Source organism: Phyllostomus discolor, chromosome 4 (assembly GCF_004126475.2).
Source record: "Phyllostomus discolor isolate MPI-MPIP mPhyDis1 chromosome 4, mPhyDis1.pri.v3, whole genome shotgun sequence".
Lineage (NCBI taxonomy): Eukaryota > Metazoa > Chordata > Mammalia > Chiroptera > Phyllostomidae > Phyllostomus > Phyllostomus discolor.
In genome coordinates this window covers 157,098,258-157,125,702 of record NC_040906.2, presented here as the reverse complement: position 1 = coordinate 157,125,702, position 27,445 = coordinate 157,098,258, and the positions used below count along the sequence as shown (strand labels likewise).

The 27,445-nt window shown below is 40.7% G+C and overlaps 1 protein-coding gene across 5 annotated transcripts in view; it reads right to left on the bottom strand.

Moving 5' to 3' along the window:
• The window catches only part of KLHL32 (kelch like family member 32), a 188,993-nt gene that overhangs the window by 39,915 nt on the left and 121,633 nt on the right, over positions 1–27,445 (bottom strand). For 2 of the 5 annotated variants that reach the window (XR_004902836.1, XM_028509523.2), the window contains exon 6: positions 21,245–21,460. The exons of 1 other annotated variant lie outside the window; for it this stretch is intronic. Coding sequence is in view for 1 of the 4 variants with exons in the window: in XM_028509523.2 (XP_028365324.1) it covers positions 21,245–21,460 (216 nt within the window). In the remaining 3 variants the exon portion in view is untranslated. Of the gene's footprint in view, positions 1–19,744; positions 19,759–21,244; positions 21,461–27,445 lie in introns of those variants that run through there. 2 more of the 5 variants (XM_036024504.1, XM_036024503.1) reach the window with 2 other exon arrangements.

Sequence of the window (27,445 nt, the reverse complement as noted above, 5' to 3'; positions counted from 1 at the left end):
CTGTGAGGTCCCCAGGTGCCTACTTTGAAGGGGACTGAGGTGTCATTGTCCTATGCATAATGTTTCTTGTATCTTGTCATTTCTTTAGTAGATGTCTCTATTTTTCATATTACACAGTTGGATATTTTATGAATAAACCTCATATTTTAATTTTAGGTCATTCATTGTTAACAAAACCTAGTTTAAAAATATAGTTCTTTCCTTTTAGTTTTCTCTGTGTATCCCCATTGACAGCTGTTCTATAGAATACGTGATATATATAAATTCCTAAATACAAGAATCCATCATCCTAAATTCTGTAAATTTTACTTTAATTCAATTAAATATGTAACATATATGTACAGATAATTCAGAAATATATCAATTACATGAACAACTGTTCCCTAACATTGCAAGTCCTCAAGTTGTGACCCAAATCAATTCCTTTACTGTTCATACTTGAATACACCCAGATAGAAGCTATTGCTTTAAAATCTACAATTCCTAATTCTTAGAAAAGTTGTTTTGAAGTCTAACACTGCTTTTATAGGTCTACATGCATGTGTACTACCCAACTTGACCCCAAAGCAGTGATGGAATAAGAAATCTTACACACACAGATTTCCTGGGAAATACATGACTTATGAAGTCATCCCTAGTCCAGGAACACACATCTACACACCCTTCCACAGACTGCCTTTGTATTTGGCAAATACAGTTGGCCCTTGAACAGAGCACGTTTGAACTGCATAAGTTCATTTATATGAGGATGTTTTTCAATAAATCTGCAATGGGCCCTTATAATTCCCAGGTTTTACACCCCCAGATTTGACCAACCTGGGATTAAAAATGGTATTTTTGATTCACGGTTGGGAATCTGTGGATGTGAAGGTCTGGCTGGCTCTGTGCATTGCTCTATGCCATTTCATGTATGGGTCTTGAGCATCTACAGAGTTTGGTATCCTCTGGGGTACCTGGAAGCAAGCCCCCATGGATACTGAGGGAAGACTGTAGGTAAGTTTTGGGGGAGTCAAAAGTTATATGTGGAGTTTCAATTGCATGAAAAGTGAGCACTCCTAACCTCTGCAAAGTTCAAGGGTCAACTGTGTGTGTGTGTGTGTGTGTGTGTACATGTATATATACATATATATATATATATATAAATGCCTGTAACCAAAGCAGTTCTCATCAGGCGAGCGATCATATCCTGTTAACCAACACTATACAAAAGATGAAGCCCTTGTAACACTGTTTGAAAGCTGTAATGTTTCACAGAACTCATCAGCCAGAGCTGAGAAAACAAAGACTGGTATTTTGGCCCACAGCCTTACTCCTCTTGGCCAGGGGCAGCTATAATTACTCTCCTACTTAAAACTTGGTTGCAGACAGCTTTGCCATGGGGGCACACTGAGCCCTCCCCTTTGCAGGAGCCCACGCCATGAAGGCATAAGTGTCTTTATCCTTGCCAGTCCTGTGATGCCATTGAGACAAACCAGGGCACTGGTCTCCCTTCAGTGCCCAAAAGGCAGCATGAATTCCACAGTTCCACAGATCCAGAAAGGGATAAAGGGAGGGCACAGGAGCAAACCAACAACAAGCTGACATTCCTGAATGTCACCAAAGAGCTGGGCATGTTAAAGAGCTGCTGTGCAATAAGCAGTGGAAAGCCACAGAAGTATGCCTTAGTAGAATGAATGGCAATGCATAGACAGAATTTTTAAATTTGTAAACAGTCAAACACACTCTCCATCTTCTAATATATGACCTCCAAGGGAAGAGGCATTGACTATTATATGCCACACTGAAGCACACTATTTTATATATTATTTTACAACGCCTTGAATTCTAATAAACATAAACATAAAACTTTAGCAATACACCATTTCACTATTACACACAATTTCTTTAGATGATGAATGTGGACAGTGTCCCTAGTGCCAGTGGGCCTGTGCTGAGAATCTCATCTCTTTATGGTAAGTCATGTAAAGTCCAAACAGTGACGTGTTAAACCAGAATAGTGACTGCCAGTGAGGGGCAAATTCCTATTAATAAATAAATGCACCAGATCTCAGAGTCACATTCTAGTCTTTGTGACAAAAAGAAAATTTTCTGTTCAAAAAGATAACATTTTTAAAAAGACAATAGTTCTATAAAATCAAAAAGTACCAGAAACCAGGGACTGAGGATCAGAGCATTTTTCTCTACCAGAACAAGGAAAATGTTACCGTGGAGAAACATTAAAAATTATAACAGTGCTCACTTGAGTGCTATAATTAAAATTGTGTCAACATTTTGCTTGTAAAACAGATTTTTCAAGGGAGGTTGCACATTAACCATTATAGCTGACTACAGACTTGTGTAGACACCAAGGCCATTTTTCCCTCTAAGAAATATATTTCAGTAGAATCAAATATGATGAGGCCCCAGGTTCATATTCCATCATAAAAATGACCTGACAGATTTTAAAAAGAATTTGCAGCTTAGCAGATATGATAATAACATATGTTCTTTTATTGTGCATTTAAAACTTTGTAAAGTTGGGAGATCAACAAATGATCTTTTTATCTTTAGTATCAAATGTGTGCCTGACAATACTCTGGTTTCCCTTCAGATTTTATAAATCTTTTGTCTTTTACTACAGATGTCCATAAAGAGGAAATAAAGTTATAAGGTTTTCTTAAAAGATTAAAAAAAATGATGTAAACAACTTACTTTCAAATGGCTCAGAAAAAATTCCCCTCCCCTTCTCTATTTGTAGATCTGTATCTACTCTCCAAATATATATATATACACACATATGTATGTATATAAATAATCTATCTATAGATAAATTGTCGGACCATTGGACACAGGACATATGATAAAGCAAATGAGGTAATTTTTAAAAAAAATCAGCAATCATATGGGCATTCTCTGTGCCATTTTTATTATTGCAACTTTTCTTTCCATTTAAAATTATTTTTAAATAAAAAGTTGAAGGAATAAGAAAATGTGCTGGATAATCATATTTACACATATTTTTTAAATGCATACTGCAGAGCACCAAAAGCAAGAGCCCTTGGGGCCAAGCGTGTCTTCTCCTCACAGATACAGCAAACACCTGGACTGGGCCACACAATGAAAGCTGCCCTGAGGCCTGCCACATCTAAGTTCCAGGCAGGCAGGAGGGCAAAGAAAAAGTGACCTGGGTTGTCCTTGGGTTCAGTCTTATAACAAAAGAGGATTTTTAAAAGGTAAATTGTATATCAAGAAAATAGAGATAGGAAAAGAGATGAGGTTAGTATACTGTAACGTCCTGACCTGTGAGAATAGGCCTGACCTGTGGGAACAGGCCACCAACTTAAGCCGATCTCTGCAAAGTCAGTACAAAGAGCAGCATGAGGACACGGCTGACAGTGGACCAGGCACTTAGCTTCTCATCTGTAAAATGAGTGAGTTGATGAGAGAGTCTCTGCTACCTATAGGATATACAGCATCCACGGATTCACCAAAAAGTAGTATTTTAAAGTTGAATCTTCCAAAATTCTAAAAATGGGAGAGGCAATCAAAATTAATCAATGTGTCTAGTACCCAAGCTGCAGATTTTCATAGCACAGTTTTTGTAAATCTCTCATCAGAAAACAAAGTGATGCTTTTGGTCTATAAGTGTGTCCTCACCAGATACACAGGTGTGGGCGTGTGCATGTCAAAGTGCATGTGCACACAGGCCCACATGCACAGGAACCGGGTCACATCCCAGCCGTTTTCTCCCTGGGAACAGCTCTGCTCAGATCATGTTACCTCACTTAGTAGATGCCACTTCTTATAAAAATAACCCCAAAGAACACGTTTTACATTTACATGGCAACTGCTTCAAGGTACTACTTATTTAGAATCCCAGAATAAAATTTGATATATAAATACAAATATTTTAAAATCTATTCACATTAATTTTCTACCTCAGCATTCCCCTTATTTAAATACACAATCCCCATATTCATTTATACAAAGCTTTTCAGATGGGAAGAATATTCCCCAGGACAATAAAGACAACGAACCACCTATGCCAACGGTGTTGCAGGGAAAGTGAAACCCAGTATTGCCCTCCTTGTGCTTGAGCAGGATACTAGAACAACTAGAAGCAACTTCCTTTATTTGCCCTCCAATGGCTGGATAATGGCTCCTGAGCCAAAAGGTAATACTTATCCATCTAACCGTTGATGGTGTGCGAGTGGTCCTTGATGCTGGACAAAGACATGATACTTCTAAGGAACAAGTCAGTGTTGACCACATTTATACACGAAGTCCTTCTGGGTGTAAAAGGATTTGACATGCAGTTAGTGAGACATAAGCTTCCATTAGAACAACTCTGGAAAGTGAGAGAAAACCAACTTAATCAACAGAAGAAAACCCTGCTGCATTCCATTGGCAACGGGAACAAAATTGACCCCAAATGGGCCACTTAATTTCGCATTATTTCCCACCTGCTTCATACAATGAGAACACAGTGTCAGTGTGAAGTCAGCTGACGTGGCCAGGAAAATCCTGATGCTTTTCTCTACCACTAATTGGTGCATGTCTAAGCAGTGAATGTGACATAATGAAAATGAGGCGGGGCTTGATGTCAAAAGAACTTTATGTATTTGAGCAGTTACAAAAAACACCAACAACAAACTATCTGTTTCATCATCAGTAAAACAAGAATGGTGCTAGTAAGGCCATGGGGTCTGCGGAAGACTGAATGAGGTAACACAAAAGTGGTCGGTAAACTATGACATTTAGACAACATATGGAATTAATATAATGGTGATGTACCACCAAGAGATGGAACTGATCCTCAATTCAATTACCTTTTTGAATTCATGATAACACAGCACATTCTTATATAACACAATAATATTTTGTAATATTAATGTAGATTTTGAGAGATTACTATAGTTAATAGAAACTTGCTACATAGTATTAAATACTTCCCATTATAAAGTGATAATAACATAATAATAAAACTATGGCAGATAATCTGTTGCAGATTATAAACTAGCCCTCACAATGAGCCTATTTTCATAAACCCGCAATTTAAATTCTGTAGCTTTGTTTGATCCCAAGTCAGAGTAGCATGAATCAAGGAATGGATGAATGAATGAATGAACGAATGAAAAAAGAGATACAGACATAAACCTACTTGCCTCTGGACAACATTCAGTGTATATTTGCTTTCTTTACTTGGCTGAGTTTCCCATGAAAAAGACTTGAATTTATGTCCATGAGTCCCTTCAAATCTTAACTTGGTTAACTTAGTGTCAAGGAAAATATGTACACAAACTAAACTCTCTGGCTTGAGAAAACTAAAATAATGATTGATGTCTGAGTTGATTACTTTTGTTTTGTTGCTCTTGGAAAAATGATATAGCCATGAATCTTCTATTTTAGTTTTTTCACTCATCTATTTCTCAGTTTTTTAATGAGTGTCTATTATATGCAGTAACTTACTTGATGAGAAAGAAGATTCTAATCAGTACACATACATATTTTTACTTGCCATTTGATTCCAAGTTCTATTAATATCATAAAACTCAAGGCTTACTCTTGACCTTGACTGTCTTAATGTACTCCTGTAAAATATACTTATGGAATATGGAATTAGGAAAAGAAAAAAAATCCTGAAAACTTAGAAGTTCCAGCCTATTGTAGGCAGATTTTCGGACACACATAAAACCCATCTTTCTATGTTACAAATTCCCTCATAGGTGTTTTAAATATTGCCAGTACATTTATAAATGTTATGGTTCTTTTTAAGAAGCTATTTAATTTATAAACATGCCCTGGAGCATCCTGAGAGCATCAAGCCCTTGAATATTTCTTTATGAACTGATTTGATAATAATGAACCAATGGCAGGTGCACTGCACACACACTCCTCACCTGAAATTAAACTTTTAGGGCCCAAAAGGACCTCACAGGCTCCAGCAGCTGCCCAAGGCCACAGACACAGAGAAAGTCAAACTCTTCACACAAGGGCGACTGTGATTAATCTGGATGTCCAGGAAGTATCTAAGCTGCACCAAAGAGCTTGATGTTGGCAGTCTCCAAATAAAAAGAAAAGAGTCCTCAAAGGTCGCTTTGAACCTGAGTGTATCGCCACGGAGAACTGCAACTGGAGTGGGGAGCCTGCTAACTGAAGCCCTCGAATGCACACTGTCAGGGCCAGACCCTGCTACCCAGGGATGGAGCTGGTGGGCAAGGCTGAAAAGCCGGGCTCATCCTCTCAGTCAGTTGCAGAGAATGCACATAAATGTGATGCCATCCATTGTCACCGTGCGAATTTCAGCCGGGCTCCTTGTGTTTAAATAGAATATTTCACACTGCATTCTGTAACTTCAGAAATGATTTGTCATCATGTGAATAACTGGGAAGCAATGACTCTTTTATTCACACCTTGAAACACTTTTTTTGGTTATAATACACAAGGAATAATTTTGTCAAAGAAGATACACTCTTTAGCACAATTATACATTGTTTTGGGAGTGGGGGAAGTGGTTTAGAGAGCCAGTATATAACAGCGATGTAAGGAAGAACATGCATATGTGCATAGATGGGTCCTGTGCAGGACGGCCAGTGGCCTGACAATCTCAGAAGACATGAGAGGAAAGAGGAGGCTGCAATAGATGAAGGGAGGAGTGGAAGGTAGCAGCCATTCTAAAGGGCTGCACTGAGAGAAGGACTGTGTCCCAGCCCCAGTGCCTGGCACCTAGGAAGAAATTTGTGTTTGTTGAGTGTTAGAAAAATGGGGATTATGAGACTGCAGTCTGGAGAAATCAGAGATCCAAGAGATCCAAGACATCTTCATAAGGTTAGAAGGAACAATGTGCTTGAAGAGCAAGAGGGACTTTGAAAGGGTAGATGGGAGGATTGAAAAGGAAAGAGAAACTGGGTCCGTGACCAGTCCCTGGGAGCAGAGGCAGTGCCAGCACAGGCCAGGAGGGGAAGTGTGAGCTGCTCTGCAGGACCTTCGGAGGGGGACAGCGCTGCCAAGGGGTCGCAGCCTCAGCCTCGGTGAACTGAATCCATGTGCACTCAGAGGTGGGTGTGTGCGGAGGGCTCGGGAGGACGTGAGAAAGGTCCTTCACTCTGGATGTTCGTTTTCCACAGACACAAACAGGGCAACGGACTGGGGGAAGGGAGGAACTCAGTCAGGCCTATACTAAAACAATTAATAACGAGTCATACTTCCTTAAAAGAACAAATAGTCCTTGCGTGAGTCCCATTAATTTGCAAACATAGTGAATCTGTAAAATGAAATCACTCATTGTCACAGATAACACATGTTAATAGTAAAATGAAAATTCACACTATTTTCTAAATACCAAAACTACTGATCAAATTGACAGACATTTCTCTCCTAATTCCTTTTTCACTCCCTATTACTTAAACAAAACAAGACATAACTAATCAATGATTTTGCTAAGCATCTCTAAGGTCTTTTTTATCCATGCTGTTCATAAAGCTAAACAAAAATAAATGTTTGTGGTCTAGTGTGGTGAAGAATCTGATGAGACTATCTATCTAGCTATCTACACACATACACACACACACACACACACATACACATATATGTATGTGTATATAGCACAATTCTATTCTTATTTCTTTTTAAATCAACATTTTAAACAGCACTGTTGCTTATATAAGGCTGCATAAAAACAGTAACTGGATTCGATGACTTCATTCCTTTTTGGAGCCTCTTTAGGGGAGACTGAATTATTGCTGAATGCCTCTCTTTACAATTCAAAAAAAAGCTTTGTTTTTTAAAGCAAAAAATCATGTGAATACAGAACAGTTGATGTAAAAGTATAATCATTATGGTATTGTCACTTCAACATCCATGGACTCAATGGTTTTACAATTGACAGGTGAGGAAAAGTGTCCAAGGCTGGACAGAAAAACACTGCTGAGTGCTCACTGGGAGAAAAAGAATACGAAGAGAACACAAACGAACACACATGAAAAAGGAGAACAGTGATTCTCGCTCGCAAGTGCCTGGCCTATGAGACCACTCTGCACATCTTGGAGACAAATAAAGGTTTTCCTTTATTTTGTCTTTTCCTCTATTTTTCTTCCTGTAGAGGGCAAGCATAGGGGAGGATTGTAATGAGCCGCACATTATAAACACGAGTATTATTAGGTGCCTTCGTCTTTTTTACTCTGTGGTTCAGATAGTGAAAAAGATTAGATGCTGGATTTATACAAATTGAAATCTGCAACTTTTAATCACCTTTGCACGTCACAGGCTTCCTGCCTCGCCTGTCCCCTGCCCCATCCCCTCCCACGCTGCCCAAGAAGGGGGGAAGATGAGTTGGAGGCTGCACTTGGAAACAGGAAAGCAGAACCCTGTTGTGAGACCTGAGGGGGAGAGAAACGGAAGGAGAATGGAGCTTGCATTCCATGGTGCCTGTTGGGCGCCACGCACTGCGCTTGCTGGAGGGTGGAGGAAACTGTGCAGGACAGCTGCGAGCTGCCGCTTTAACAAACTGGCCCAGGTACCCGTCGCTCAAGCTTCCCCACCGCACAATCGGAACGGAAACATTTGCTCTATTGGAAGGCAGTGATAAGAATGGATTTTTAAAGTTCCCATTTTTAAGTGAAAATGAAAGAAAAATGCTCTTCTAGATGTGTTGTGCCTTTGAGCTCCATTTGAAAAAAGAAAAAAAAGGCAGAGAAAGCTGCTGTGAAGGTCACCGAGTGAAAGAACTTCCTCAGGGCACAGAATAAATTAAATCCCAAGGAAAAAATAAAATGTGATTTCCGGAGTGTGAGGCACAAACTCCAAATGACAATGATTGACAGCCAAACTATATCCGTGCAATATCCAAGACCGCACGTTCTCATTTACCTCAGTGTAGCCAGCAAGTGCCCATTAAACATCCGTCTGATGCCCAAATTAACCTTCTTGGCAAACTGAAAGAGGCACAAACTATCATAATCAACCTTTCATTATCACAGCAGCCTCTAGTTAAAGGGTCAGAATAATTGTGCCTTCAGAGCCTTGATTGTTTTCAATCAACAGACGGCTGGAGTGACAGCTCGGTGATGGAGGGGTCTGATGAAACCGCACCAGGCCTAATCAGAGCAGATGAAAGGAAGGCATGATTGGTGCAAATGAACAGTCGTGCCTCTCCTTTTCATTTACAATCTGAAATTACTCTTAAATTTGTGGGGGTTTTTTTCCTCCCTTATGAGCACCAGTGAAAGAATGTTTGACTTATTATGAGTTCTGACAGTGCAGAGTTATAAAACACAGGTAGGGTTATCAGCTGAGGCTTTAAGTGGGCATTCAGCATAATTCTAACAAATTCACTCTTGAAAAGAACAAAATGACTAAAAAGGCTTCCAATGACCTAACCTCTCATTGCTGTTTGATTAACAGACCCATTTATTCCGCTGGCATTCTACATGAAGAGAGGATAAAACCCGGGGCAGAAAGACCCTGTAGCAGTTTTCTCTCAGCCCCACTGCCCTGTTTATTTCAGCATTAGTTCCTCTGCCCTGAATCCTCACTGTTCTCGAAGACCACCCCATTAAGAGCTCAGAAGAACTCATCCATCCGAGGGCATGGATCAAACAGGGGTTGTTGTTGGTGAGACCATGAAGCTATTCTGGGAACCACAAGGGTAAGAAAGAGGCTGAAACCCACCAACTCCAATGCTGATCTATCAGAAAGAATATTTGGGAAGAGAAATAAAAAATTCTGTAACAGGCCAGGCTAAATTTGTCATAAAGAGGTTTGGAGAAAATTGAAACAATATAAAGCTGCATCCATACAGCAGCTGTTGCCTACAAACAACAGACATTAACATCCTCAAAAAATGTAGTGATGAATGGGATATACTCCTGGAGTGGCAAAAATACACTTCTAACTTCCATTTCCTCCTTTAATCTTGAAATCAACCAGCCGCTCGTGACAGTATTATGATTCAGTTAACACTGCAAAACAACGGGAAGTCTTTCAGCTGCAAAGGTTAACCTGCACACTGAGTGTCTACCAGAAAGCGAGAGTGTGCCTGATGCTCCCCCTGCACGTGTGGCAGAGATGAGGGACAGGGAGGCTGTTGGCTCAGGATTTAGAGTAGTTTCTGACCTCTCTATTCAAAAATTGTACATAAAACTTTGGTTATTTTATTTGCTAATTGTGTGTTGCAATGATGAAATAGAGATATATAACTAAAAATGTTTTAAAAGTTCTTCAAAGCAGCCTGGAATTTTCCACACACTGTTTAGCAAAATATATTTCTTCATAGCCGGACATCATTTTATGAGTTAACTGCTCACCACAAATGTACCCAGAATGTGCAAAATTCCCATAGTTCAAACATGTAAATATACTTCAAGCAGGATATGCTAACTGGTATATGCCATTCGGCAGCATCTCCATTTTTCATTTTGGTTGTTTTTTAGGAGGCCATTCTCAAAGGAAGGTATCTTGCAAATGCTTCAAACACAAGTGTTTTCCAAATCCACCCTGCCACTTTCTCAAGTGCCCATAATCTTCAACGGTCACTTTACTCCTTGTGCTGGCACAGGTCCCTCTGGCAAGCTTTACCAACGACACCTGTTCCATCATCTCCTGAGGGATCCATTCTCCCAGGGTGGTGTCAGCTTTTCAAGGCACGGCTTCCTTCCTTGCAGAAGGCAGTTTATGTGTTGGTCAATAGGAGTGGCTCTGGGATATCAACCTCCTATGGGATTTAAAACAGGATTTCTTAGCTGGCTCACAGAGCACAGGGAGGAAAAACAGGCCAACTTAGGTAAGTGCCTGCTCCAACCCTGAGAATCCAAGAGGTGTGGCATGAACCATTGTAAACGGAGACACAGTTCCTCTACACTCCCTAAGTCTTATGGGAGATGAGGGGAGCAAGATTCTTCAGAGGACCTGGCAAACCTGAGGAATCACCCCTTTGTTTACTTTATTATTAACTTCTCTCTCTCTCCATATATATACATACATATATGTATATATGTACATACACACACACACACACACACACACACAGTCCCAGCAGGGGACAGAATAAGAAATGATTTACAGCAGCAGGCCCCAACCTTTCTTGCAACAGGGACCAGTTTCGTGGAAGAAAACCTTCCATGGACCTAGGGAGGGTGGGGAAACAGGAGGCAGAGCTCAGGCGGTAAAGCAAGCAAAGCTTCACTCTCCAGCCTGCCGCTCACCTCCTGCTGTGCGGCCCAGTTCCTATCAGGCCACAGACCGATAATGGTCAGTGGCCCGGGGGGTAGGGGACCCCCTGGCTTATAATCCTCAGCAGATTCAGTACCATGCTCACAGCCAAAGAAAGACACCTAAATATTTGCCTCTTAACTAAGTATTGTCTTTCCTGGATGGAGAGGTTTAGTCATACTTTCAGCTGTGAGTAATTTTCTATTGTGATGGGCTGACTTATTGTCAATTTAGTATAATTAATGCCAAATTACATTGTAATTCACATAGAACTACAAATTAAAAGCAGTTTTAAGAGCCAATGAATTAATCAAAATTAATTACATTATGCTCACTTGTTTTGAAGTGTTAAGAAGATAGGTCCTCCTAAAGTGTTTAACCTTTAGTGCGCCACCCACAACTCCTTCAGTTACCTGGTTTCCTTGTGTGGCCAGAAGAGGCGTTGCATGGGCCTTTCTCACCGGCAAGAACACACAAGGACATGTGCAGCTAGCCTGCAGCTGGCAGGGCTCTTTTGAGCTTCTGTTCTTGAAGCGTGAGATCTGTGCCACTTACAGGAACTCACTTACAACACTTCTATAGACAAAGGGGAACGATGTAAAACATCTGTGATGTCTGTCTTGCGAACCCGCTGAGAATTTTTTCCCAAGAGATTTTTCTCCATTGTTACATTCTCTCTGAAATACTGAAATCTGTTTTTATTCCTCCAATGTGCCGCCCCAAGTAGTGAAGAGGTGGTCAGACTAAAGAGTAGAACCTCACTACAGAGAATACATTGCTCCGTATTGTGGGCACAAACGAAGTCTAAGAATTATCTTCATCCATGAATGCTGCCCATGTTTACTCTCTTAGAATGGCCACCTTTCTCTTCTAGGTGTGTCAGCTGAGGTATTCTTTACTTTTACTTGTAGCAAAAGTTTGGGAGACGGGCTGTGAGAAGTAGAAGCAGGGTGTAAGGGTGTCTATATTCAACAAGAAGTGTCAAGGCTTCTCCAGACAACTCTTTAGAATATAATTCCCGAGCCCCAAGGCCACCCCACAGCTAAGTTCAGATCCTCTCCCTTAGAATGCCCAGCACAGGATATCACCGTGGGCTGACACAGCCAAGTGGCAGGAACGTGTCCGCACGACGAGCCTCATAAAGACACCTGCAGAAATAATCTGGTGATGGAGGATGTGGCCCACAGACTCATTTTTAGTTTTTAAAAATTTAATCCTTATTGTATTTTTTTCCACTACCATTTAGTCCCCTTATACTCTCTCTCCCCAGGAATCACCACACTTTTGTCCATGTCCATGAGTCCCTTTTCCTTTTAGCTCAATCCCTCTGCCCCCTAACCTCCCCCTCATTAGCTGTCATCCTGTTCTCCATCTATGAGTCTGTCCCTGTTTTCCTTGTTAGTTCAGTTTGTTCATTAGATTCCACATCTGAGTGAAATGGCATGGTATTTGTCTTTCTCTGACTAGCTTATTTCACTTAGTATGATGTTCTCTGGGGCCATAGGCTCATTTCTATTGGAAAGAGACTAACATTGATAAATTTCAATGAATTAATTTTTTTCTCCTGGGAATGCAAAAGGGGGCATATATCAGTTCAGTGACCAAAAGTAACCTCATAGGGTGATCTGATCACAAATTCCTGACTGGGCAGGTCATGGTAGACAGTCACACCCCAGGCCTATAAAAGATGTATCTTTGCCGGGAGCAAGCCCTGTCTGTGGCTTTTGTGCATCTAGGTTAACACGCCTTTGACCTACCTCTTTCTCAGACCCCTTGGAGGCTAGCTACCCTGATGGGTGCACGTAATCTTGTTAAGTATCCTGCACCTGCTTTCTCCCACCTTCGTGTAATCTTCTGTATGTTCCCTTAATTCCAGCTGTACGAAGGAAACGCAAAACTGCCCTCTAAAGCATCTGAGATCTTGCTTCCTGGCCCTGTCATCAGTTTGGCTCAAATAAACTCTTACAGAAATTCTCTACAGGTTTGGGCATTTCTTACATCAACCCTCCCTTTCTTGTAAACCCCATCCTAGGCCATCACCCAGCTATCAGTTTGCGCAGCATAAATTTCTGAATTTTCAATGTACTGAGTATACAATGAAGATACAATGATTAATCATTTCCATTTGTTACATCCAATCTCTAACAACACCTGCAGACTTTTCACCATACTGTCTACGCAGCGCAGCAAAAAATAATGATGCTCCAGGTTCTCTTTCACACTGATTTAAATCTCTTGATCGGATTTTAAAGTGACCTCCCTTATGGGCCTTCTCTTCCCACTTTACACTTCATCATCTTATACCTTAAAGGGATGCAGAGCCGTTCTCTGTCTCTGTCAGAGTTCTCTATCTATTCTTCCTCACAAAACAGCTAAAATTCCAATGTTTCAGGCTCTGATAAAGAAAAACCCTCAGCAACAGTTTCTTGTACCCCTTCCATTGGAGTAATTTTTGCAATATCCCACAAAGCTGTATGACAGGTGAAAATAAAAACTGGTAATTTACTAAGAAATGCATACTGCTGTCGTACTCATTTTAGATTAGGGTAACCTCTAGGACGAGATGTATCAGATACTTTGAGGTTCTGTTTTGTTACAGACTTGATGCATTTCAACAAAGTGAGACCTACAATGAAACCTATGCTGTGAAGTGAGTTAATCGCTTAACCTTGGTGAGACTCAGTGTCCTTGCTTGTTAAAATTTGGATAATACTTGTTTTATCAACCTTAAAGGTTGATGCGAGACTCAAATGAAATTTGTGTGTGTAAAAATGCTTTAAAAATATAAAGCTTGCTAAGAGTGTAAGGAATTATTATTGTTGTTATTACTTATTACTGATGCGTTACTGATGTGCATTAGTAATGATACACATCAGTAATAATCACTTATGTGCCTAGCCCTGGGGGTTCCATCTCATGTATAGTTGGGTTTTCTTTTTAAATCCCTGATAAGCCAGGTGACAGCAGCATTACTGCAGGCCACCAAGGCATCAGAAATATTCTCCAGTCATTGTTTCCCTTCTCACAGCAACAACAACAAAATATCAGTCTGGAGACAGCATGAATCACAATGAAAATTAGAAGCAGAGAACATAAATATGTCATATCTCATAAATCACCTTGTTACTCTGTTGTGCTCATTTAAAAAAGAAGAAGAAAAAAAACTATTAACTCATGGGAACAGCAGCCCATGCATACAAGTTAGGTCTCCTGTAATTCCTGATAATCACCACCTCTCACAGCTACTTGACAGCGCACAGCTCTAGCGCTGAGGAGAGCTGAGGATTAGCTGGAGCAAAGTCCCTCTGAAATGGATGTGTCCTGCATCTCACAAAGGCTCGCAGCCCAGACAAACAACAGCAAGGCCACTAGTCACGCCCCTCTGGGAAGAGTCCTCACAGAGGTGTTAGCTGCATGTAGATCAGGACGAATGAGGAACTAACTACACACCCAGGCACCAGAGCCCTGAAATAGCAGTGCTGCTCAGGGTCCAGCCGGGGGCCCTCACGGAATAAAACATCCTCCAGACATGGCACATTTCGGGATGTGCAGGAGCCTCTGTTTATTCTCTCCGCTGACACCTAGTAAGAAGGAGGTGGAGATACCTCATCACATTCATAGAAAAGACGAGTTCATAGCTGGGAGGAGCTCCCAGAACTTTTAAGAAGAAAATTGAGAAATGGCATACATTTAATTAGTTTAAGTAATAGTAAGTAAAAAAAATAAAAGGAGACATCATGAAGATGCCAGAAAGTGCCTATCTGGAAAAAAAGTAAGGACACATGAGTGTATGAAATTGACTTGAGGAAGGGTAGGGATATGATGAAAGATTACAATTTGGTTTGAGGATAAGTGTTGGCAGGTCATGGTATTTTATTCTATGTCTAGTTACCAAGATCCAAGGGTTAAAAATGAGAACACCACTCATGGAAGTTTTTATTAAATGATCGCCCAGTCTGATTTCTTTGAGGCCTGAGCTGTACCGTATGGACTGACAATGGTTTGCCAAGCTGTTTAGGGTATGTACAATGAACAGGAGCTAACACTCAGTAAAGCACTGAAGGGCAGGCAAAGGGACAGTGGGTGGTGTTGAAATGTCCAAACAAAAGCATTTCATTTTCCAGTGTACCAACATTGTCCCAGCATGCCCAAAGCCAGCAAAGAAATCAGTGAACTATGTGGCCAAATCAGTGCCCACTGGGAAGGAAGCAGGCACGGTGAGAAGAGAAGCAGGGGCAAGTCCACATCAGACTCCAAGATCCAAGACAGTGGGGCCACATCGGCCCCTCCCACTTCAGCCTGCCCAGACTGGGCAATGGTAGTACTCAACAGCACATGATTGCACAGGGTGAGCACTCAATAACTACTTGGCATTAATGAGAAAATGAGTGCAACTCATGTCACAAAGCACAGAGTTAGAATTAGCAGCATTACAAAGACGTGGAGGCAGGCAGAGCAGGCCATCCGTTATCCTTTTAATCTGTGGGTGCTGTACCCAAGGACTGGAATGTCATTCTCTTCCTAATTTCTTTTAAAGTCACAGGATTAATTTGATTCACCTCTATGACCCAAGTATTTCTTGGGACAGTATTTCTCCCAAGTATTTTTGAGCTTCTATTATGAATTCAGAAGCTATGGACCAAAATGGAAAGAGCCCCCCAAATTAGAAGACATCAATTTGATTTCCAACTTCGTTACCTCTGTTTCCCCATTCATACCCCAGGAAAGCAAAGCAATGACAAATGCAGAAGCACTCTTGACACTGTGGTGTGCTATTCAAATATGAAGTTTTATGATAGTACTCTTGTACATGTAGTAATGTTTGAAGCCCTTATTCCTCCATGGCCAGAGGTGTGTTTGGGTCAATTTATCATCTAAGAGATAAAAGGCAAATGGCTGAATACAATACTAGTGTTCTCTATTTTGCAACTAGGAAGTAATAGTAGGTTCATGTTTAGATTCACCTTCTGGAACTTCTTTGGAGGAACGCGATTAAATCGAACTGTAAAATGGGTGGTCTTGTGGTACAGACACAAGCCCAAGAAGGGCTCATTAAAAAACAACTACTCTTGCCCTGACCAGCATGGCTCAGTTGGTTGAGCACTGTCCTGGAGAGCAGAGGGTCACTGGACCAATTCCCATGCTTGAGTTGCAGTCACGGTCCCCATTTGGGGAACATGTGAGAGGCAACCGACTGATGTTTCTCTCACACATCAATGATTCTCTCCCTGTCTTTCTACTCCCTTTCCCTCTCTCTAAAAATAAATACAATCTTTAAAAAACCCACTTCTTTTGAGGTTGTTGACTACTTTAAACAATACATGGTTTACATCTCCAGAGACAGAAAATAAATATGCTATTAACAGTATGTCTTATGGATAAAAATTTCTGACAAAAATACAAAAATGCATTTTTACAAAGCCAAATTCATTTTCTATACCAATGTTCCTAAAATAAATCCAGCCTTATGTAGGAATAATGGGATGTCTTATTATCCATTCAATACATTTTAACATGAAAACTCCACATTATTGTCTTTATTTATTATTTATACAGTGCAAATAAAAACATGGCAGCATTCAATGCAAACACGACAGGCACAGCCTCTGCCTCTGAAAAGGGAGAATCAAAGGCAAATGTGAAGAGGAGCAGCCCTCAAACCCCAACCCGGTGGCCCGGTCCCTCTTGCTGTACTAAAATGGGTATGACGGGGATAAAGCGGACTCTCCCTGCCAAGGTCCGATCTTGGTTGACGTCAGTGATTTGATCACTGAAATGCTTGGTCCTATTATCCACTACATCCAGGCAAAGTTAGGCTCAAAATATAAGAAAAAAGGGCCCACAATCCAAGGGTAAAAGGAAGAAAAACATTGATATATGGGCTGTCCTGATAAATAGTAAGTCCTTTTTACTAAAAGTAAAAAACAGTTAATAAATTAATAATCAAAGGAAAAACATAATTTCTCTGCATTCATAGATAAAACTAAACTAAATCTCCCTAACCCAATGATGGCACCATTTTATGAAGCTTTTTATTCCAGGATCTGACTTCTGACACTGTGCAGAGCACATAATGGGCACTAAAGAAATAGTTTTATTTCTACAAACTATCTTTATCCATTTAAAAATATGGTTCTTACACCTGGCTGGCATAGCTCAGTGGATTGAGCATGGGCTGCGAACCAAAGTGTCGCAGGTTCGATTCCCAGCCAGGGTACATGCCTGGGTTGCAGGCTATAACCCCCAGCAACCGCACATTGATGTTTCTCTCTCTCTCTCTATCTCCCTCCCTTCCCTCTCTATAAATAAATAAATAAAATCTTAAAAAATATATGGTTCTTGTTTCAGCTATTTCAGAGGAGAAATAATCATCCAGGGAGCTGAATTAATGATTTAAAATCGTAAGGACCCTCCAGTGGAGGTGAGTCCTGAAAGAGGGAAATGGAGTGGGCGAACCTGAGCTGTGCTGCACTCCGGTGTGGCGCCGGACGCCGACAAGGTGCTCCAAGAGTACGAGGGATGGAGGGCCGCACCTCTTCCCTACACTAGCAAATACAAGAATTTACATTATATTCGGGCTTTTCCTATAAACTGTACTCCCATGTAAAATAATCTCCTCATTCTGGTGAAAGCGTATCTGAGGCAGAAAAGGCAGCGATCACACTTTCCTCAGAAGAAAACCAAGACCAGCCAGTGCTTCCTGAGAAAACAGAAACAGACCCGACACGTGGGAGTGGAGTGGAACTGTTCACTATTCCACTCTGAGTTTTACAGCGGGGCCGCCAGCTCAGTAGTCTGAAACTCTGTGTTGAGGCTCACGGGAGAAACTGAACAGGGTCCTATTGAAATGAAGTTCTAAGTTAGGTCTCAGCCCCAAAAGCGAAACAAAACTGGTGGAGATGGGCCAGGTCATGAATGCCCCATGTGTCCTCTTCAGCTGACCGGCCACTGTTAACTTCCCCTGTCCTGAGCCCCATTACCACTTGTGACCTCCACCTGGAACCTGAGAACGTGCAGGTCTTGAAGTGAGAACGCCAAACTGGTGAGCTGAATTGAAATAAATTTTATACAGAGTTTTTTTGAGGGGACTTCTCTGTCTTTATACACTAAAGTGTGTATGATGGAGCCTCTACGTCACCTGTAAATAGAAAATGAACTCAGTTGACAGGCCAAGTTGTTTCAGGCGATGGAAAGGAGAAAAAATACTGTGTACAGGGGATGGAGAAGCCCTATGCAAGGGAAGAGACTTGAGATAGAGTTTGAAAAGGTCAGAGGGGAAAAAAGAGCAGACATAAGACATAATCTGAGGGCACGTCACAGGTCTGCAGACCCACAGAACGGTTATTACAGACTGCAGCATATTTTATCAGGAAAGGGAATGATTAAGGGACAGCAGGCAAAAGTAAAAAACAGTTTGGTCAGGGAGGATAACTTGGAGGTTCTTATGACATGTCTTCTGAGATAGACTGTATGTAGTCTAGTAAATGAAATTTAGACCTTTCACTAAAATAAAGGAAACGTCCCAGAGTGTATTATCAGTATGCTGTGGAAGAGCCGCATGTATAAACGTGTGTGTGTGTGTTTACCGGGCTTTCCCATAAGTTACCAGTTGCACATACTAATCAAAAAGCACTACCCTCCATCTACTTTTCTATTACCTGTCCGACTTTGCACCAATTTCCCTTCTCCTCCCACCACCCTTTGCCTCACTGTTCTTCTTTGAGACATGGGATGGGGATTTGTCAAAGTCAATGAGCACTTTATTACAGTGAGAACGCTCTGTAATGAACAATTCAGCAATTTAATGAGATTCTGTAGATCTTTCTCCAGCCTGTCCATCAAGTTTCACTGCTATAAAGCACCCTGACACTAATCCTCTGGCATACCCAATCTTCACCCTGGGCTGAATATTAGATTCTTCCATGGTATATTGCATTACTAGTATAACCTCAGCAAAAAATGATGAACTTAACTATACTTGAGGCAATATAGCTGGTCTGATTTGATTTTTCTCTATTGGGTCGAGTATGAGGGAATTACTTATTTACTAAGATAAAGCAAAAACAGTTTTTTATTGCCTGCTGAATGCCTAAATTGATCATTACTTAAGTGAGCCTTTTAATTCTTCCTTGAGGACCAGGTGTGAAAAAATGTTGCCTGCAGCAGAAAGTGCTTTCTAAAATTCTAGGTTATGATATTAGTAACCTTCAGAGAGGAGATGATGAGAACGCTTAACACGGAGTGAACAGCACAGAGTTTTGGGGCACTCAGACTGCGCACGTCGCCATGTCCGTTTCTGGCAGCACCTTCAACCGGGCCACAGAAAGAAACAGAAACCACAGGACGGTTGGCTCAGATCTCGATTCAGTTAGAAATAATTAAATGCAGAATTCATTCCAAGTCTTTCTTTTTCCCTTTGGGAAATGAAAAAAAAATGGCAATTTCCCACTTTGAACCGACTGGAAATTTCTGCTGATTTGTGTTTACAGGGAAAACAACAGGTAATTAAAATTCATACCAAAAACTCATCCCACACACCCACGCAGCATGCCCTTACCTGCCAGATCTGCTCTTCACCAATACTTTTGACCTCTACCTAAATAAACATTATGAGAAATACCTAAGAAGCAGAAAAAACATCTATACCTTGTTTTTGTTTCCTGATAGTTTCTATGTCAAGGCAGTGTGGAACACTAGAGAAGTGAGAGCAGGTATCGCAGACTTGGATCCGCTCTGTAACCCTGAGCAGGGCCCTGCAGCCTCATCTTACTCATCTGGTAGAAGGGGTGGGAACAGCCATCCTTCAGGCCTGTTGTGCTGGTAAGTCAGTACGTTTGCAAAGAGCCCTGGTGTGCAAGGCCCTCAGTACACGACAGCTCTTATTACCCTCACTGGTGGAAGCAACAATGAAGGAAGAAGTTGTTGATGAAAGTAATACAAAGGAAAAAGTAAGAAAGACATGAGAAAAAGTATTAATCCAGAGAGTCAGATACTGGACAATTAACAGCTATCTCTGACCTTGTTTTGGCTAGAATTGGAGTACTCTCTGAATATTATTTGATAAGATAAAAGAAATTCACTGCCTCATCAGCTAATAGGAGACTGCATATTTCCCTTATATTCTGTATATAAATATTTTTCAAATGATCAAAAATTTTTGAAGGTATGCTGTCCAAGAAGTAACAAGGCAGCTAGCCAGTGTTGCAGAGAGTTGAGACAGCCAGTGAAAGACCCCATGTGGATTGTTCATGGAAAGTCACTGGGGATGAGCTGAGTAGGATTTAAATTGAATAATCAACTTGAAAACACAAAACATCCTCCAGTTCCCTAGACAAAGGATATTCGAGAAGATTACTATGTCAGAAGAAGAGGCAGGGCTTAGGAAAATAGCAATGAAGGCAGAGTGAACTAAGGAGGGAGATTTTTCCACTGCAGTGCAAGAAAAGCTCGGTTTCATTTAAGGTTTCAATTGCTTTCAGCTGCAACAAAGAACTATTCCCGAATTATTCCAGCAAGGATGTGCAATCCTCAGCCCACAGGGTGCGTGCAGTGCAGGATGGCTATGAATGCGGCCCAACACCAATCGTGAATTTACTTAAAATCTTTCTTTTTGATCATCAGTTTTCATTAGTGTTTGTGTATTTAATGTGTGGCCCAAAGACACCACAAGGTTGGACACCCCTGGTACAGGAATGCCCAGAACTTACTCTGATTCCATTAGTCTTCAATCTGCATAAGTAACATTTGACAATCCATTCTTCCCATATTCAGTTTAAAAAACCATTTTTCTCAGGAGAATAAAAACCTTTGACTAAGGGTTCTGGGAAGTCCCAGGAGGGTGTGAAGATCTCCCCTGCTGAGCTGAGCTGGCGAGGCCCCCAGGCTTCAGGGGCTGTGCTCTCCAGCTGCCTGCCCATTGGGCAGCATGACCTCAAAGGCTTTGAGTTCAATGAGGACCAAACCAAACCAAAGAGTTCTCATTGTCCCTCAATCTCTCAACGTTTAAGCATTTCAAGCCCTCTCCATGCCCAAAGACACCCACGCAGCGTGCCCTTACCTGCCAGATCTGCTCTTCACTCAAGGAGGTCAGGCGGTCGCTCTTCAGGACCTCCTGAAGCAGACAATAGGGGAGCGTTAGCACGTCTTCCGGTCGACTCTTCAGGAGTTCAGAGAGATGTTTCACTAAGAAATCGATCACTGCCTTCTCCAACAAAGTGAGGTTAAAGAGGTCGGCAAGTCTGTACAGATCCAAGTAATTAAAGCTATTTAATTCCTGGATGCCAAAAAATAAATAAAAATAGGGGAGGAAAAACAAAGATCTCTTAGAAATCCATCCAAGAAAGAGCAGGCAAGAAATTCAGATTCACTCACTAAGGTTTGCATAACAGGACTGGGACCAAAGGGACAGCACTCCATTGGGAATACAGAAAACAACAAAATTGTAACAAAACACCCAAACAAAAAAAAACCCCTCAAATATAATGCCCTGGGCAGACAACTGCTTCTCTACAATTTATCATTTCTCCTCATGTTGTCCCTCTTAAAATCTAGGTATTTAAAGACATCTTAGCAAAAGGACTGAAAAGGGTTCCTGGTTTCATTGACTAAAATGACGCTTTGCAACGTTTTAGAAGCATTTACTAATGAAGACAATTTTTCTGCCCTTACCATATTTTACAGCTCGTAGGTTATAAGTTTTTCCACCAAAGACAATGTGACAGCAGGTAAAATGGGAGTCATGTGTAGATGACACAAACTATATGAAGACTGACTAACTCTACTCTTTTTCCAAAACTTCAAATTCAGTACACCTTTGAGTAAGGATTGACTTAATGAAATTAAAACACAAATTTTTACATGTAAGGGCAGAGGAAATGAGGAACTCTCACAGAAAAGATTCCCATCCTAAATAATTATAGATTGAATCTACCTAAGATGGATGACTTATAACTGTTCTGTTTTTTATTACCCTTAGAAAACCAGTGGTCATCTTCCCATCCTTTTCAAAAAGTTTCTGTAGCAATGCTTCATTTTGAGCTTTACCAGCTCTCAAACTCACAACCAGAGCTCTAAACTCATGCCCCAGAGAGCCATAACTCCCTGGAAGTTTTGTCTTACAAGTGCAAGAACTGGAGTGGGCACACAGGGGTGCTGATAGAACACTTACCCTTTACAAGCAGAATGAGAGACGGTTGTGTCCAAGTTTGCCCTAATTTTTAACTTGTAATTATTCGTATGTGAGCAATATTTTCCAATAACTTAGGAAATTCAGAATATAATATATCAGATAGCTAGCTATTTTGCTCCACTGACCTATTTAAGTAATTTTTAATATACTTTCCCCTTTTCTCATTATCGCAAAGTATTAAGAACTCTTTTTAAAATGTTATTCTATTTTAATATATTTGTTTCTATGTTTTTTGCCCTTTTTTAAAAAATTATATTTTATTGATTAGACTACTACAGTTTTCCCAATTTTTCCTCCTTTGCCCCCCTCCACCCAGCATCCCCCTACTCCCTCAGGCAATCCCCACACGGTTGTTCATGTCCATGGATCAGGAGTAGGTTCTTTGGCTACTCCCTTTCCTACACTGCACTTTACATCCCATGGCTATTCTGTAACTACCTATTTGTACTTCTTAATCCCCTCACCTCTTCACCCATTCCCCCACAGCCCCTCTCATCTGGAAACCATCAAATGCTCTCCATATCCATGATTCTGTCTCTGTTCTTCCTGTTTGCTTAGTTTGTTTTTTAGATTCAGTTGTTCATAGGCAGGTATTTAATGTCATTTTATTGTTCATAGTTTTTATCTCCTTTTTCTTAAACAAGCCCCCTTAACATTTCACATAACAATGGTTTGGTGATGATGAACTCCTTTAGTTTTTTCTTGTTTGGGAAGCTCCTTATTTGCCCTTCAATTCTAAATGATATATTTGCTGGGTGGACCAATCTTGGCTGTAGGTCCCTGCTTTTCATGACTTTGGATATTTCTTGCCAGTCCCTTCTAGACTGCAGAGCTTCTTTTGAGAAATCAGCTGGCATTCTTATGGGAACTCCCATGTAGATACCCAACTGCTTGTCTCCTGCCACTTTTAAGATTTTCTCTTTATCTTTCACCTCTGCATTTTAATTATAATATGTGTTGGAGTGGGCCTCTTTGAACCCATCTTGTTTGAGACTCTCTGTGCTTCCTGGACTTGTATGTCTATTTCCTTCACCAAATTAAGGAAATTTTCTTTCATTATTTTTTCAAATAGATTTCCAATTTCTTGCTCTTTCTCTTCTCATTCTGGTGCCCCTATGATGCACATGTTGAAATGCTTGAAGTTGTCCCAGAGGCTACCTATACTATCCTCATTTCTTTGGATTCTTTTTTCTTCTTCTTGTTCTGATTGCTTGTTTTTTGCTTCCTTATATTCCAAATCATTGATCTGATTCTCAGTTTCATCCACTCTACTGTTGTTTCCCTGTGTATTGTTCTTTATTTCAATTAGTGTATCCTTCATTTCCAACTGGATCTTTTTTATGCTGTTGAGGTTCTCACTAAGTTCCCTGAGCATCATTTTAATCAATGTTTTGAACTCTGCATCTGACAGATTTGATTATCTCCATTATGTCTAGCTCCTTTTCTTGAGTTTTGATCTGTTCTTTCATTTGGGCCATGTTTCTTTCCCCTCATTTTGACAGCCTCTCTATGTTTGTTTCTATGTAGTAGGTAGAGCTTCTATGACTCCCTGTCTTGGTATCATGGCCTAATAAAGTAAGTGTTCTGTGGTGTACAGTGTCACAGCCTCCCTTATCACCCAAGTTGGGTACTCAAGGCATGCCCTTCATGTAGACTGAGTACACCCTCCTCTTGCAGTTGAGCTTTGGTTGCTGTTAGCAGGTCAATGGGAGGGATTTTCCCAGGCCAGTCAGTTGCAAGAATTGGCTGTGACTACTGACCAACAACCTCTGCCCTCTGTGGAAGATCAGCTGTGCAGGGCCTGGAGTTTCCTGGGTGGTGTAGGCCAACGTCAGCTCCCACCTGTGTTTTACCCAGGGTCACCCTGCCTGAGCTATAGAGCAATCTGAAATGACTGCTTCTTGTGCTGGGCTTGAAGATTCCTAGGAGATGCCAAGCTGTGAATGTAGGCTAGCTACTGTTAGTGCCATGCCTGGGGCCACTTAGTAAGAGGTATGAGGGCAGGGACTCACTGAGACCAGCTGCTACTTATTTGAAATAATTTAGGAAGTTGTGAAGCATGAGCCAAGACCAATTGTGAATGGCATGAGCCATTCCTATGGAAAAGCTACTGTTAACAGCTGTACATTGGGTGGGATGGAACTTCAGAGGATCTCCAGGGTGGGACAAACAGTGTTAGCCAGGTTGATAGAGTCTCAGAAATGGCACCCACATGCTGGCTGTGGCTCTGCCCTCCTTTCTATCTGGGAGAATGCTGTCCCCCAGCTATCACTTTGATGCCAGACACTTCAGTTCCTCCCTGTATGCTACTGGTACCTTCCAAGCTGCTACCCCAACGCTGGAGCTCAGAGGGAGTGAGCCTGAGTAAGTTTCTGTGTGGGTTCTTTAAGAGGAACTGCTTGAAACTCCAAAAGCTTCTCCTACCAACTTAATCTATGCTGGTTTCTGCAGCTAGGGGTCATGGGGGCTTATCTTCCTGGCACGGGAAACCTGGGCTGGACAGGGCTTGATGTGGGGCTGGACTCCTCACTCCTGAGATATCCCTCCTGAATTTTCATCTACCACACATGGATGTGGGACCAGCTTGTTCCATGTTTCTACCCCTCCTACCAGTCTGGATGGATGTGGTTTCTTTAATTTCATAGTTGTCAGACTTCCATTCAACTTGATTTCTGCCGCTTCTGAGTGATGGTTGTTGTATAAATTAGTTGCAATTTTGATGTGGTTGTGCAAGGAGGTGAGCCATGTTTCATTGTGCTACCCTCTTGATCAGAAGTCTCTCTATAATATTTGAATGGTTAAGAGAATGTGCTCTAAAGCTGTGCTGTCCAACACGGTAGCCGCTAGCCACATTACTGAGCACTTCAAATGTGGTATGTCTTATTTGAGATGTGCTCTGTTAAATATAAACCCAATGCAAGAAGAAAAATAGAATGCAAAATACCTCATTAATAAATTTTACATTGATTATATGTTGAAGTAACATTATTCTGGATATAGTGATTTAAATATATTATCATAATTAATTTCACCTGTTTCTTTTTACTTTTTAAAATGCAGCTACTAGATAATTTAAAATTGTGTATGTGGCTCCTGTCATGTTTCTATTAGACAATACTGCTATAAATAATAAAGTGTATTATAAAGCTATTGTAAAAACAGCTCTCCAAGTAACAGGTGCAGCACCACCACAGCTACCTGATTAATTTTTTTTTTTACTTTAGATTCTGTGTCTTTTGGTGGGAGATGACACTTTAATTACATTCCTAATAGAAGTCAAGCTAGATGTCAGGAATCAGCCATAAGATTCTAGTGCTTAATAGCTCTATTTGCCAACACAATTGAAAGGAAATAAATGCTCCTTTAAAATAAAGGTTACTACAGATGACTACTAAAATCCAGTGCAACTTAAATATCTAAGAGTCTGCTCAGAGCTATTCAATCAAAATATCCTGGTTTCTCGTGGAACAGATTGTATCAAGGAAATACTGAAGATTGTGACTCCAGCACCAATTTTTTTTCAATTGATACTAAAATCTAACTTTTGGGGGTCAGTAAATGCTACTTTGGGAGACAAGTAGGTGTAACCCTTGTAAATAAAGCTTCCACAGCAAACTTTAGGACCATCTCCTCTGGATGAAGAAGTTATGGTCAGTACATCTATGAAACAAATTTAACTGCTTCAGGGCCAAGGGTATGATTTCAGCATCCCAGTAAATTACTCTTCAGTCTGTCTGAGGTGTGGTGGGTGGGTGTGTGGGTGGATTCACTGTTGGTGCCTTTCAGGTACCCAGATGCATGCCAAGACATGGTTCAAGGTCCTGAGGCAGCACCTGGCAGCACCACATAGAGAAAAGAGCATGTGCAGAAGCAGAAACAACCAAGCTTTGTACAATAAGAGGTGGGTAGAGGGTGTGTACAACTGGGACTGGACTATGTAGCAGTGACCAAATATTCTTTCTTAGGCATCTTTATATAGAGATACCGGACTTCTTTTGATTAGATACCTGAACTTAAAAGCAAGCCAATTCAAAACTCTGAAGAACCAAAGAATTAATTTAATTTAATAGGGGACTTAAAAATTGATTTAAAAAACTGAAAGCTTTTCCTCTAAAATCAGGAACAAGATAAGGATGCCCACTCTCACCACTCCTACACAACATACTTCTGGGGGTCCTAGCCAGAGCAACCAGGCCAGAGGAAGAAACTGAATGCATGCAAGCTGGGAATGAAGAAGTAAAAGTGTCACCTTTTGCATGTGACATGATTCTGTATATAAAGAGCCCTAGAGACTCCACACACACACAAAAAAAACTACTAAAAACAATGAACAAATACAGTAAAGTTGCAGGACACAAAATCAATGTACAAAATCCACCACCTTCCTATATACTAACAATGAAACTTCAGACAAATAAATGAAAAAAAAATTCCTTTTGCTATTGCAACCAAAAGAATAAAATACCTGACAATAAACTTAACAAAGGGTGTGAAGAATGTATATACTGAAAACTACAAAGCATTATTAAAAGAGATTGAAGACACAATGAAATGGAAAGATATTCCATATTCATAGATTGGAAGAATCAACATAGTTAAAATGGTCATATTACCCAAAGCAATATACAAATTTAATGCAATCCCCATCAAAATTTCAATGTCATTTTTAAAAGAAATAGGACAAAAAAATCGTCAGATTTGTATGGAACCACAAAAGACTGCAACTAGCCAAAGCAATTCTGAGAAAAAAAGAACAAAGCCAGAGGTTTCACTGACTGACTTCAAATTATAGTACAGAGCTACAATAATCAAAACAGCATGGTATTGGGAGAAAAACAGACACGCAGGTCAATGGAACAAAATTGAGAGCCCAGAAATGAAACCGCATGTATATGGGCAAAAAAAACTTCACAAAGAAGCCAAAAACACAGAATGAAGAAAAGAAAATCTCTTCAATAAGTGATGCTGGGAAAATTAGAAAGCTGCATGCAAGAGAATGAAACTAGATTGTCATTTGTCCCTGTGTATAAAAATTAATTCAAATGGTTCTTATATAAATATAAAATCTGA